Source organism: Saxophila tyrrhenica (assembly GCF_035928015.1).
Source record: "Saxophila tyrrhenica strain CCFEE 5935 chromosome Unknown scaffold_9, whole genome shotgun sequence".
Classification (NCBI taxonomy): Eukaryota; Fungi; Ascomycota; class Dothideomycetes; order Mycosphaerellales; family Extremaceae; genus Saxophila; species Saxophila tyrrhenica.
In genome coordinates this window covers 847,668-860,462 of record NW_027041741.1, presented here as the reverse complement: position 1 = coordinate 860,462, position 12,795 = coordinate 847,668, and the positions used below count along the sequence as shown (strand labels likewise).

The 12,795-nt window shown below is 55.2% G+C and overlaps 7 protein-coding genes across 7 annotated transcripts; 3 read left to right on the top strand and 4 right to left on the bottom strand.

The window, feature by feature from the left end:
• Positions 1-204: 204 nt before the first annotated feature.
• Positions 205-984, bottom strand: LTR77_006273 (uncharacterized protein; the record flags this gene model as incomplete). The annotated part of the gene is made up of 1 exon (XM_064803515.1): positions 205-984. One exon carries the CDS (start codon positions 982-984, stop codon positions 205-207), a length of 780 nt encoding a protein of 259 aa, XP_064658430.1.
• A 414-nt stretch (positions 985-1,398) lies between these two features.
• LTR77_006272 (uncharacterized protein) lies at positions 1,399-2,763 on the bottom strand (the record flags this gene model as incomplete). Its single annotated transcript, XM_064803514.1, is given in 2 exon segments — positions 1,399-1,445; positions 1,464-2,763. 2 exon segments carry the CDS (start codon positions 2,761-2,763, stop codon positions 1,399-1,401), a joined length of 1,347 nt encoding a protein of 448 aa, XP_064658429.1.
• Positions 2,764-3,388: 625 nt separating this feature from the next.
• On the bottom strand, positions 3,389-4,796 carry LTR77_006271 (uncharacterized protein; the record flags this gene model as incomplete). The annotated part of the gene is made up of 2 exons (XM_064803513.1): positions 3,389-4,643; positions 4,771-4,796. 2 exons carry the CDS (start codon positions 4,794-4,796, stop codon positions 3,389-3,391), a joined length of 1,281 nt encoding a protein of 426 aa, XP_064658428.1.
• A 44-nt stretch (positions 4,797-4,840) lies between these two features.
• Positions 4,841-5,865, top strand: LTR77_006270 (uncharacterized protein; the record flags this gene model as incomplete). The annotated part of the gene is made up of 2 exons (XM_064803512.1): positions 4,841-5,152; positions 5,203-5,865. The coding sequence occupies 2 exons, from the start codon at positions 4,841-4,843 to the stop codon at positions 5,863-5,865; spliced, it is 975 nt and encodes a 324-aa protein (XP_064658427.1).
• Positions 5,866-7,270: 1,405 nt separating this feature from the next.
• LTR77_006269 (uncharacterized protein) lies at positions 7,271-9,106 on the top strand (the record flags this gene model as incomplete). The annotated part of the gene is made up of 1 exon (XM_064803511.1): positions 7,271-9,106. The coding sequence occupies one exon, from the start codon at positions 7,271-7,273 to the stop codon at positions 9,104-9,106; it is 1,836 nt and encodes a 611-aa protein (XP_064658426.1).
• A 971-nt stretch (positions 9,107-10,077) lies between these two features.
• Positions 10,078-10,792, top strand: LTR77_006268 (uncharacterized protein; the record flags this gene model as incomplete). The annotated part of the gene is made up of 3 exons (XM_064803510.1): positions 10,078-10,274; positions 10,329-10,479; positions 10,541-10,792. The coding sequence occupies 3 exons, from the start codon at positions 10,078-10,080 to the stop codon at positions 10,790-10,792; spliced, it is 600 nt and encodes a 199-aa protein (XP_064658425.1).
• Positions 10,793-11,119: 327 nt separating this feature from the next.
• LTR77_006267 (uncharacterized protein) lies at positions 11,120-12,670 on the bottom strand (the record flags this gene model as incomplete). The annotated part of the gene is made up of 2 exons (XM_064803509.1): positions 11,120-12,217; positions 12,266-12,670. The coding sequence occupies 2 exons, from the start codon at positions 12,668-12,670 to the stop codon at positions 11,120-11,122; spliced, it is 1,503 nt and encodes a 500-aa protein (XP_064658424.1).
• Between the last annotated feature and the right edge of the window lie 125 nt (positions 12,671-12,795).

Below are 12,795 nucleotides of genomic sequence, written 5' to 3'. Positions count from 1 at the left end.
TTGGGAAAGCGTGGAAGCGTGGGTTCAGGACAGATGGCGATGCGAGAGTTGAGTTCGTATCGTTGCTACTTTCAAAGTCTGTCGAAAAGTCTTTGACACGCCCGTGCCCTCTAACCCTTGACATACATATGTGAACGCCTTCGCTGTATAACGCCGGGTATCATATTGTGCGAATCATATTGTGCGAACAGTCTTGTATCTAAGTCACACCATCTCCGCATCCGTCGACTCAATCCAGCTCTCCACCATCGCCTCTATCAGCGCCAACGCCACCTCTTTACCTTTGTAGAGCATCCGCGGGTCACTCTCGGCCGGTACATGCAAGAACATAACCGGGCGCTCATTCGCCGCCCCATCAGCACGCGGAGTCGGATTCCGCGCGAGCCACGCCAGACTGTTGAAGTAGATGTAGTCGCACAGATAATGCCCCGCATCATCGCTTCCCCTGCAATCCGCCCCGTACGCCGCCGACGACTCCGGGACATTCTGGAGATTCCATTTCCAGCGCTGCAGCACCCGTTCGTAGTCCAGCGATGTCCGGAGGATGGGGTCGCAGTCGCCGAAGAACGTCTGACCGTGGTCGGCAGCCAACGTCTGACCGTCGACGTCTTTGTTCTTCTCGTACCCGTCGCGATGGGCGGAGCGCTCCGCGGTGTAGAAGGTCCGGCCGGACGCCATGCCGATGTGCAGGATCAGGTCGACGCCTTGAGGATACGACGCGTGGATGACCGGGACGAGCCGGCGGACTTCCTCGTAGCTGACGCGGATGGGGTGGTGGTAGGCGATGATTTGGATCTCCTTTTCGCCGGACAGGCAGGTGAAGGTTGAGGGGAGGAGTTTGAGGATCTCGTAGGAGGGGTTGACGGGGAAGCGGTCTTGGAAGGGGCCGAAGCCTGTGACGAGGACTGTGAGGGGGCGCTCGCCGTCGTTGCTGGGGACCAGTGGTTCCGTCGCCATGCCGTTTGCTGCAGGCTGGAAGCCCATTTTGAGGGATGGGCTTCGATGGGGTTGTCGATGGCGTGACGGTAGTTCACAGTCTTTTGGTATATAGCTCGCTCATGCCCGAGTTGGTCAACTGGTCGCTGGCTGGAAGTTTCGGTAGAAGGTGGCGATTCAGTCGTGAAGAGCTAGCGGCGAGCAATTGCCAGGTTCAGTGTGCCCTCGCCTCCAAAGTGGTTGCACAATTATGCCAAAAATGCTTGGTAGTTGTCCACTTCAAGTGGTGAGGTGGGCGATGATGCATCGCTGACAAGGATTTGCCTTCACCCCACCGAAGCTCGGCAAGCGGAGCATTTATCAGGAGATACCTCCGGCGGTTGTAAGCAACTGTCCAACCACATCTCAATAGAGGTGAACTGGGGATGTAGAGACACAAGTGGTGGTGAAGCAGAAACTCCTTCAAGGCGATATCTTGATCTCCGCCGCTTTCCGCAGCCTGTTCATAACTGCAGCCGCCGTCTCACCTTCGTTCTCATCAATGCCCTCGACAAAGATGGCATCGACGTCTTCGCGATCCAGCTCTCGGAGGGCTGCGAAGATGCCTCTAGCGATTTTGGCTGTACTCGGACCAAGCGAGATCTCCAGTAGTTGTAGTGGTGAGCCTCCTAACTGCAGAGAGTGCGACTTCATCGCTGCTCGTGGGGTTGGCGTACTGTGCAGTGCTTTGAGCATGCCCCTAAACCCTGGTGTGTCCTCTTCAGTATGGACACCATTGGGGTTCTCCGTTGAATGGCCACGATCCGCTCTCATGGATCCAGTAGACTCATCAACGACCCAGCTTTTCGTTGTAATGACACCAATGCGCCTGCTCGACGCCACGTAAGTCTCCAGAGCCTCAAGCGTAGGCGGCGCCTTTCCAGCTTCGTACAGCACCACTGTAGCTTTAGGAGAGTAATGCCTATACTTCATCCCCGGAGCCTTGGGTTGACTCCCACCCTCCGCCGAGTTCTTGTAGCCAATCTGCACATTCTCCCAGCCGGCGCACGACCGTAGCTGTTCAATGCTGATACCACCCGGTCTCAGAATCAAAGGCGGATCTGACAACCCATCGACGACAGTGCTCTCGACTCCCACATCGCACGGTCCGCCGTCGATGATCGTCTCGATTCTTCCATCGAGGTCGTGTGCTACGTGCTCTGCTGCTGTTGGTGAAGGTTTCGTAGACGCGTTTGCAGAAGGCGCGGCCACTGGCACGCCGGCCTTCTGTATGAGTGCCAAAGCTAGGACATGCCGTGGCATCCGCGCGCCAAATGTACTGAGCCCGGCAGTGACTTCAGGCGCCAGGGGCGAGTTGGGTGGGTTCGGCAGAATGATCGTCAGAGGTCCGGGCCAGAAGCGCGAGATAAGTGGATGGTATATCCTAGGAATCGAATCTGCATCGCTGGTAGTTGAGCTTATGCCATTCCTCTGAGTACCACCCTCCGATCTAAGCAGATCCCGCAGTTGCTGCAACGATGAGAAGTGAACAATAAGCGGATTATCCACCGGCCGCTGCTTCGCCTTATAAATCCCCCTAACAGCAGCCGACCTCGTCGCATCTGCCCCAAGCCCATACACCGTCTCGGTAGGAAAAGCCACGGGAATATCAGAATGCTTCAGCTGGCTAGCCGCGTAAAGCAAGTTCGCAGCAGATTGAGTGCTGGTGCTCCAGTCAATGTCCAGTGAGTCCAGTAAGTCGCCGGGGTTTGCTGTGGCCTTGACACTGCCGATCTTCTGCGCATCGACTGGCGAGACAGCCGTCTTGACGCCGCTTTCTGCGCTCATCGTGGCAATATTTCTGGTTGAGATTCCCTCTGCTGAGTTTTGTGCTGGTGTGATAGCATGCTTCCAATGCGGCGACCGTCTCTGCGAACCTTTGTATAATCTCCGAGCGGCGTTGGCGCGAAAATGTAGCCTAAGCATGAAGGAGAGGGATGTGCCAAAAGTGAGCAATCACAGAATATCTCAAAATTCCACTAGCGCGAATTCAAGGTTCACGCCATCACGTGAAGCGAAACAGAGGTGACGGCGAAGCACTGTCTGTACATTAAAGACAATGGATGCAAAGTTTAGCTCAAAGATGATTGATGGCTATGGAAGCTACGCAGCAATGCCAATCACTCATGATGTCGTCTTGGTGGTCCATGCTCGGCCACACCCAGGCCTTGAAGACTCTCCCTTGAATGGTCACGTTATAGACCCCATGCCCATCATGCCGCCCAACTCCACGCTAAAGATGAAGAAACCTCAACCCGGCACGCAAACTCATCATGTTGTATGCATGATCCACCTCGGCTTTGCACCGTTGCTCCTCCCCGCATGGCCATCTTCCTCGGTGCTCAATAACGTACTTCCAGGTATCGGCTGAATGCCATGCCTTAAACACCGGCGCGTTCTTTCTCCTGCCCGCCTAGGACACTGGAGCTCCCATCTGACTCCGCAGCGCAATGATCTGGTCGCGCACCTGTGGCTCAAGGCGGAAGATATCGTCACGCGACATGCCGAGGACTTGCTTGATCAGCGCAGCGTTCTGGTCGCCACCGGGTAGTCCTTGTTGCTGTGGCTGCGGTGGTGGCTGGTAGGCTGGCTGCGCGGCAGGAGGTGTCGGGGCGTAGCCGGGTGGAGGTTGCGCGTGTTGTTGGTAGGGGTTGTACTGCGGTTGTTGCTGGGCGTAAGGGTTTGGTGGGGGTTGCTGCGGGAATTGAGGTGGTTGTTGGTATTGTTGAGGTGGCATCTGTGGTGGAGGTGCTTGTTGCTGAGATTGTTGTTGTGCGTGTTGCCCTAGGAGGGTGCTGATGACAGAGGGGTCCACCAGTCCGAGTGAGAGGAGAGCTTGGAAGATGGCATAGCTGAGTTGCGGTGCGGAGGTGAGAAGTTGGGTGGCTTTTGCAGGGTCGGACATGCTAAGATTCTTCATCTGGCTGAGAATGTCGAGGAGCTGTGGTGGTGGGATGGCGTTGAGAGTCTTGCTGATCGCGTCTGGAGCAGTCATGCCCGGCTCTAGCGGCGCTCCAGGAGGTAGCTGTGGTAATGCGCTCGCCCCATCATTTTGCTGCTGCAGCATGGGCGGCATTCCGGGCATCCCCCCGCCTCCACTCATGTTCATCGCAAAGTGTGCAGGCGGAGGCGCCCTTCCACTGCCTCCATCACCACCATGTCCTCCACCATCCCTCTTCCCACCAGAATTGTCGTTGCTGTAGTCGACCTTCAACTCCCGACCCATAATCTCGAAACCGTTCAAATTTCGTACAGCAGAGGCCGCGGCATCCACATCGCCATACTCCAGGAAGCCGAAGCCTTTGGGCTTTCCGGTTTCTTTGTCGTAGACGAGGCGGAAGTTCTGGACTGCGCCAATGCGGCCGAAGATGTCGCAGATTTGCTCTTCACTGACGCCGTAGGGGATGTTGCCGATGAAGACCACGCGGCCGCCCTTTTCACGGTTTGCCATGGTGATTCGGTAGCGCGAGGTGCGCTGGGGAGTGATTTGAAGGTCTCGGCGTCCTAGAGATGCGGTCTGCTTTTTTGTTGATGATCGCGCACACTGCTGCTGTCGTTCTTCAGGGATGATATCGTCGGAGGTTGTCTTTGGTGCGCGTCGTGAGGTTGTAGTTGTGAGGACCTCGAAGAGAGACAAGCTTTGGATAGCTGGCTGATTGGTCAAAAGCCTGCGGCGGAGCTTGCTCACCCCCGAGATGCATTCACTTCACGTATGAGGACGACCTCACAAAAACCATACATCAGCGTCATCACCATGAGCCAACGCGCCCTCCGACTACCTATACGCAGTCTCACATCACGCAATGGCGGCCAATGGACATGCCGGCGATGCCTCGCGACCGAAGCTGTCTCCTCACAAGGCTCAATGCCTCCTCCACCACAACAAAAGAAAGACGCAGACGAAGCATCCGAATACGACCCAACCCTCCTTTCCTCTCAGAGAGACTACCGTCTGACGACCACCGACTTCTATCTAAAAAGAGGCCTCCCACAGCGTATCCCAGACCAATACCTGGCACACTCTACCAGTCCTATCCTTGCTGCGGAAGAGAGGAAGCAGCGCGAGACTGTTCAGGGACATAAGCGTCTCGTGGGTGTTGTGGTAAGCTCTGGAAAGATGGATAAGACGGTCAAGGTGCGGCTGCCCAAACAAAGGTGGAATAAGCGAATCCATAAGGTATGTGCTAGTTGAGAATTTCCCCTTGACACAGCTAATGATGTCTCCAGTACTTCGCTACTCACGAGTCGCATCTCGTCCACGACCCGAACAACTCCCTTCGCACCGGTGATGTGGTTCAATTGCACCGTCTCCGCGTCAGCACCATTGTCCATCATGTGGTAGCCTCGATCCTCAGTCCCTTTGGCTCTCCCATCTCCGAGCGTCCACCTGTACCCACAGCGGACGACCGTCTTGCAATGTACAAGAAGAAGCGATTCGCAAAACTGCACCGCCGCGGCCTGCGCCGAGAGGCGGCGAAGGGCAACGCAGATGCGATTCAAGAACTTCGCAAGATGGGCTTAGAGCCCGGCAAAGGTGTCGAGGCCGGGAAAGGAGAGACAGCGAATCTGCAACGAGGAATCGGCAAGAAGCGAACGCCTACACCAAAAGATGGGGCAATCTTAGGTGCCAAGGGGCAGAAATTGCCAGAGGGTGTGCTGCCTGGAGGGAAGCATGAGGTTGGGAAGATCAATGAGCGCGCGCAAGCCAACAAGGACAAGACGGCGAAACGGCAAGCGCAGACCGAGGAGAATCTAGCTGAAGCGGACCGGAAGGGAGAGGAATTGGCGGAGCAGGGTTTGGAGGCGGAGAGCGTGGTCGAGCAGGAGAGGCAAGGGCCAGTGTCAAGGAGAGAAGGCGTGAGAGAAAACGTCTATGGGAGTCGGCCGTAGTTCGTACGGCTGTGCTATAGGGAATATTGTGTAGAACTATTGCGAGCCTATCGCACATTCAAGTACGTTATTGGGGCTTGCCGACGTTTGATACTCACGTGATGAACCCAAAATTGCCCAGCCTCGCGCCTCACCTCGCTCTCGCTGATTGCTTGCTCATCACAATCAAGCACCACATCGTTATACCAAGACATTCTTTTGCACATCCCCAGGTGTCATGCTGCGGTATCACAGATCAAACATAGCACCTTCGCGATTCCGGGCGGCTGGATCATCCGTACATCTGCAGCAATGCCACTTTCAAGGACGACACCTGGGCTGGGGCAAGGATGTTCTGCCGCCGCCGATGCAGTACGAGGCTGTCCACTCTGGTTGAACAGCCGGCAAGGCTGTGAAGACGCAGTTCTATTACGAGGATGCTTGGCCATGATTCGCTATAACAGACATGTCCCAGATGTGACGGTACAACCAGATGCACGGCCCTCTGTCTCGAACAGCCGCAACCAGGCAGACACATTCTCATCTCGGATCCTCACCAGAGAGCTCCGCTTCGCATTCTGTACCCACAAGCCAAGTGCTTTACGCGCGAGATGTTGATGTAAGCAGTATGCCTTGCTTATGCTGTACTTCGGATGTGTCCAAGACAACGCTCGATATAACTTCACCAAGCCCCCTCCCCTCCAGTCCCATGCTGCGCAGAGGTACGTACCAGCTCCTCATCAAGTACTGCGGCTCGTTCTCATTATGAGGACGCCCTGACCAATGGGCGATTCACAGCCCGGTGCACCTCACCGATCCTTCAGCAGGCACGGCAATTGTTTTGTTTGTGGCAATGCACGCACGCCCATCACCGACCGTTTCGACGGTGTAGGCGCCAGAATTCGAGAGATGATCACAGGACGCATTGTCCATGTCCATCCGTAAGTATCGTTGCCGTGTGCCTAAGTGAGTATTGTGTACGAGTTGGGTCCACTTCGTCTCTCCTTCTTGAGAATGTTATGTCTGTTCGTTGCTGTCTTCTCGTGTATTGTGACTTTTGACCAAACGGCCAATTGATCGATTGGAACAACTCCAATCAATGTTGGCATCTTCTGCAACCTCCAGCATGGCCTCCCAACAGCGTTCCGTTTCGTTGCATCCGGTATTATGGCTACTTGCAGCAACAGTCAGCCTTCTCACAACCAAACGACTATGCAACAACGACTTCCACTTCCCAATGCACCTCCTTGCCCTACATCTGCTCGGTGCGATCGTCCTGAGGCTTCTCCAATGGACCTACCATCAAACATGTCGGAATTCCTTTCAAAAAGACGCCTCAGCAATCGGTGCACCTATCAACTTCAAGACACGACTTGTCTTCGGGGTCTGTGTCTCAGGGGCGCTGTTGTGTGGCTACCAATCGATCATGCACTGGTACAACCTGCCGGCCGTCCTCATGGCTCTCAGCGTGAGTTCATCGACGACACTCTCCATCAGCGGTCTCCTTGAGAACAACTTGTCGATCGGGCAAGCAACGAAACGTCTCACAGCACATCTCCTGGTTATCGTCGGCATTGCTTTGTTGGTCCTTGGAGACTTCCGTCTGACCAACGTGTCGGTGATCATGCTTCTGCTTTGCGTGGCACTCTCCAAGCTGACGCATGTCCTTTATGTTCGCCTCGAGAAGAACGAAAGACAAACGCGCCTCACCGAGTGGCCGAACCGAGCATGGTCTGCTTGGCTGGCAAGGTTCGATTTGTCAACGCTGGTCCTGCTGTGCGCTCTTCCATCAGCTCTCTTCTGGTGCCATTTCCGCGAACAGCAGTTCTCAAGCCCGCAGGTCAAGACGTACAGTTACTGGACATCCGACATCGCGACGTTGGTCCTGAATATTGTTTCATCCAGCTTCGCCCTGAACAGCGCAGGACCGATTTTCGCATGGGATCTCAACACGAAAGAAAACGCAGATACAGAGCGCTCGGTTGCAGATGTCGGGGGCCGAAACATCATGTCAAAGGCTCTCGTATGGCTCGTCTTTGCGGGAAGCATGTACGGGCCATTGACGACGCCCGTACTCTCTTCGTGGCAATGGCTCGGTTTCTGCCTTGAATCTACAGCGTACCTGTTGCTCCAAGATTGGAGAAAGGTCCCTGCCGCTCCGTCCGACAACCGCTTGCACAGAATGGTCGGGCCGTTCAGGACGAAAGCTGCGCAGCTTGACGAAGAGCGTCTTGACTACGAGCCTTTGGTCGAAGACAGCAACGTTGGCGATGAGAGGTCACATGGCAACTCTCTCCTTCGACTCGCGATACTTGTTGGAATTCCAGCTGCAATGTGTGGCCTCGTCTACCACAGCCTTGTCCTACCTTCACCGCCGCAGCAATCGCCCCGGTCGACTCTAGACTTCCAATACCATGGAAAGGCTGCGCTCGATATTGTCGTTGCTCGGTACGACGAAACTGCTTCAGATGTCGCTGCGCACATTCAGCTACTCATGGGCGTACCCACCATAAAAGGACTACAGCCTACCATCCAGATCTACGACAAAGGCGAAGCCTCATCAGCATTCGAGCAAGAGCTGGAGGACATCCTATCCTTAGGACCGCAGCAACCAGACGTCATCGCGAACACCCTCCCAAACGTCGGCCGCGAAACCGACACCTACCTCCACCACATCAAAACCAACTGGGACACCCTTGCCAACTACACAATGTTCATGCAAGCGGACGCGCACTACTGGGCCTCAGAATACACCCGCCGTATCCAAGACTACTTCGTCCCGCAAACCGGTTTCCTCTCGCTAGGCAAAGTCGGCGGCTTCTGCTCATCCTGCGACCGCTGTCACGACAGAGACTGGACCGAGGAGGCCTATATGCTCAAAGACCTCTACGGCGACTTCAACAACGCCAACGAGTGCAAAGACATCCTCCTCACCTACCGGGGCCAATTCATCGCCTCTGCCGCTCGACTGCGAGGGAACGAGAAGGAGACGTACGAGAAATGGCTGAACATGCTGCGAGATGAGCAGAGTATCGTGCATACAGCTCCGTATACCGAAAGTGACACGAGTCGGAAGGAAGATGAGATGTCTGCGCCGCAGATCGGTTTTACGCTCGAGAGGAGCTGGGGCATGATGTTGCAGTGTAGTGAGAAGAGGATTGCGGAGCGGTGTCCGTCTTTGTTGAGTGGGTTGGTCGGGCCAGGGGTTTTGGGGGAGGGGGTGAGGGTTGGGGATTGTCAGTGTTTGGACGACTTGCCTTGAATGTGAAAGAATCGTTCGAGGCCAGCGCACACGGTGTGGGCAGTTCTTCGAGCCCGGATGCTGCATTGCTAGCCGGAGAGGATGTAGCTGTGACTGATACAGCGAGCTACAACGCCTCCGCCGCGAAAATGACCAGACGATCGGACAACGCACAGTCCCGTGCTGGTCGTCGCTCGCAAGCGCGGGATCGCACTGCACCACAAGGCATGAGGACAGTGTTCCATCAGTTGTCGGATCTATCGATATCCAACGACTGACACACCTGGCGTCCAATTTGCTAATGACTACCATTCTTCGATGGTGATTGCGAACGCGCATAGGCAGACACCCGACCTCTGCATCTTTCATGCTCGACAAGCGAAATCTAAGCCGGCCTTTGCAGATTGCCAGCTACAACCTCGACCTCTCGCCCACAACCCAACGAGCGAACTGGACTTATCCCGTTCCGGGAACCCGTCAAACCCAATACACTAGACTTTGATGTACATTAGCTGCGATGCAAGCGTGGTGATCGACGTCTTTCGGGAGAGTGTCGTCGCTGTCATCTCAAAGGAAGAAAGACTGTAGAAGACTATATTCAACTACGAAGTCAAAGACTTTGTGTCCATGTCATTGGAACGATGGACGTCCGACCATCGACTGAGGTCGGGCCATCAGGCTATACAGGCGGATGGCTGGTGTGCAAAATCTTGAGCAGTTCAGCTCAACGGCTCGAAGATGCAGATCACGACCTGTACCGCAACGAGCTCCGCAGCTGAAACGAACCCGGCAGAGGTAGCCCCCAAAGGATGTGCTCTAACGCAATGCGAATGTGGTGGCCACGGGACGTTGCTTGGCTTGCAGCTTTATATATTGATGTGAACACCTCCAAAGATCTCGTTCCAGCTCCAACAATCACTGCTCCATACACCCTCGTTAGATCCTCGTCTACAGTGTAGAGTGCTGCTCGAGCGACCTGCGACAACCTCAAGATGTTGTTCCCAGCCCTGTTGACTGCGGCGACCCTCACCGGCCTCGCCTCAGCAGCATGTTCAGCAGAAACCCGTCTCGCTGGCGCCAAACAAGTCGTCTACTCCTATAACCTCAGTGGGCTTGGCCAATCTGCCGCCGGCTTCAAAGAAGTACCATTCGGAGCGCCCGGCGCAGGTGGCGGTTGCGTCACGACGCTGTAAGCTGTCTTGCCTTTCGTGTCGAAATTTGTCGCTGATCCGGTCTTGAACAGCATCGCCGACGGCACGTGCCCGATTCCTGTGGCCACGACGGGCTCGGGGACATACGACTTCGCAGTCGAGACTCGTCAAGTCTTCTCCGATGTCACCGGCGAGTACATCGACTTCGCGGACAACGGGACGACCTTGATCAACACCAACGTGGTGAGTCGTTGATTCCAGCTCTCTGCTTCATCGGAGACTCGTCCTCATTCTGATCTTACAGACCCTCGGCGTCCGCGACATCGTCGGTATCCCCATCACCTTCGCCGGCCATGTGTACATCGACCATAACGACGACTGCCGGATCTACCAGGTGCGTGCGTATGCGGAGGTTCCGATCAGTGTGCTGGGTTTGGCGTTCTCGACTGCTGGAGTCCCGCCGCTACCGAAACCGGTGTGTGACAGTCTGCCGGTGAAGAGAGGCGATGAGAAGGAAGTGGAGGAGCCGTTCCGGGCGATTGAGTATGAGGTGTAGCCGTGGTCGAGGATCACAAGGATCCGATCGTAGCTGTTTCTCCGTGGTGTCAAGAGGCGGCGTTGGCGAACGCTATACCGTGAGGACCAATTCGCGAGGCACAATGATAGCCCTGCTACGTTGTTAAGTCAAGCTCTCTCCGTCCATAGTGATTGCTCTGACCGTTTGCTCCTTGTACCTCAGCATCTACAATGCAACAGGGTTTCCAGGACGTCGTCAATCACCGAACACTTGGTAGTTTTCGAGATGAATGAGTCCACAGCCCGTGATAGTCAACATCTGCCAAAGATCCCCAGTGGCCCATCACAGCCCCGAGCAGGCCAGAAATCAACCCATAGCCCCAGAAGCGTGAGCGAGAGACTTGCCGATAGGGTCTTGAGGACGTACGAGCTGTCCATGTTGACACAGCAGGAGCAGCTTCTCCTTCCCATCGGGACATGTATCGTGCTGTATGCTTTCGAGGAGTTCCCCCAGGTCTTTGAGCTTTGACCCTGCTCCGAGAAGCAGTTTGACCGTGCCAACTGATGCGTAGCGCAAGGCAGTGTTGAATGCTTCTTCCAGCCCATGGCACTCTCCGCTTGCGAGAAGCGCTTTGACGAGAGCAGCATTGCCGTACTTGCAGGTGAGTTGCAGGGGCGAGCGCAATTTGTAGTATCTCTGGCAGGCGTGGTGGAGAAGCTCGATGGCAACGTCGAGATGGTCGCGATCCACCGCTACGTCGAGAGGTCGCCGGCCTGTATCGTCTCTTCGTTTGAGGAAATCTGGGCTGGACATGAACAGAAGTTTTGCTGCAGACGCTTTTCCGAAAGAGCAAGCCCAGTGAAGGGGATGCTGATAATGTTCGTCAGTTGTGTCGACGTTCAGCCTAGAGTCCATTAGATATCGGACAATGGCAGAATACTCGGGAGTCGGGGCTAGAGGGAACAACCGGTATTTCACTGTCGCAAAATGGATCTCATCAAGTATATTGGAGCAGTAAGGAGTCCACGAGATGGGTAATTCATTCCGGAGTCTGTCCCGGGCCGCTCGAAGCTTTGCAAGCTCTGCAACATCATCAGCAAAGATGAAATTTGGGAATTCTTCGATAAGGCACCAGTGTTCGTCCCACCATTGCTCGAGTCTATCCAGAGCTCTATCCCAGTGGTTTGCCGTAGCGAAATGAGCTTCGAGGCCGGCCTTCAGGCGGCCTTGCTGGGTGTCGATACGGCTGTCTGGACAGCACGATGGTGTGATACGAGGATAGTACTGACTGACTGAGGATTCAGCTGGCAGAAATGATAGAGCGGGGCGTTGGGCGCAGGATGCTGCATCAATGTCACCAAGCAAGTAGACAGTATGTCGAACCATCTCTGCTTCGATGTGCAATTGCGGCCAATGAGATTGCAAAGATTCGATCTCATTTAAGAGGTACAGTGGAGGAGGAGGCTATAGCAGTCAGTGAATGGCTTCAACCGTATTATGCCATGCACTTACCGTCAGAGGAGTGCATGAGGTAGTGTCCACGTTGAACCGGCCGAGTGTATCGTATTCGAACCCCGGTGTGCTGGTCAGATCCACAACGTCTCTTTGCTCTGGCGTAACCGGGTCGTTATCTTCGACGATAACAACAGGTGGCGGTACGTAGCAGGACTCCAGTCTAGGCTCACCCAAAACACCATCATTCCTGGTCAAGGTTGATTCCTCGGTCGTACTGCTGCGCTGGCCGTCCACTCGAGAATGCGGACTTTTTGTGAGCGCCACAGCGTCAATGCTGTTCTGGCCGAAGTCGAGCTCGAGAGCGGAGAAATCAACACCAGGATCCAATTGCCATGGCGCCTCAATTGCACTTGTCCAGTCCGATGCGGCCTCGTCGAGCAGGCTGACATCCGGAGCCACCATGCCACGCAGAACGAGCCGAGCGAGCCCACCAGATGAGGGCTTCTCCGCTTGGCAATGGACCGAATGCTGTTTGAGATAGTCCTTTCGAAAGGATTGGAGGCATACCTCGCAGCGGATCATGCCAG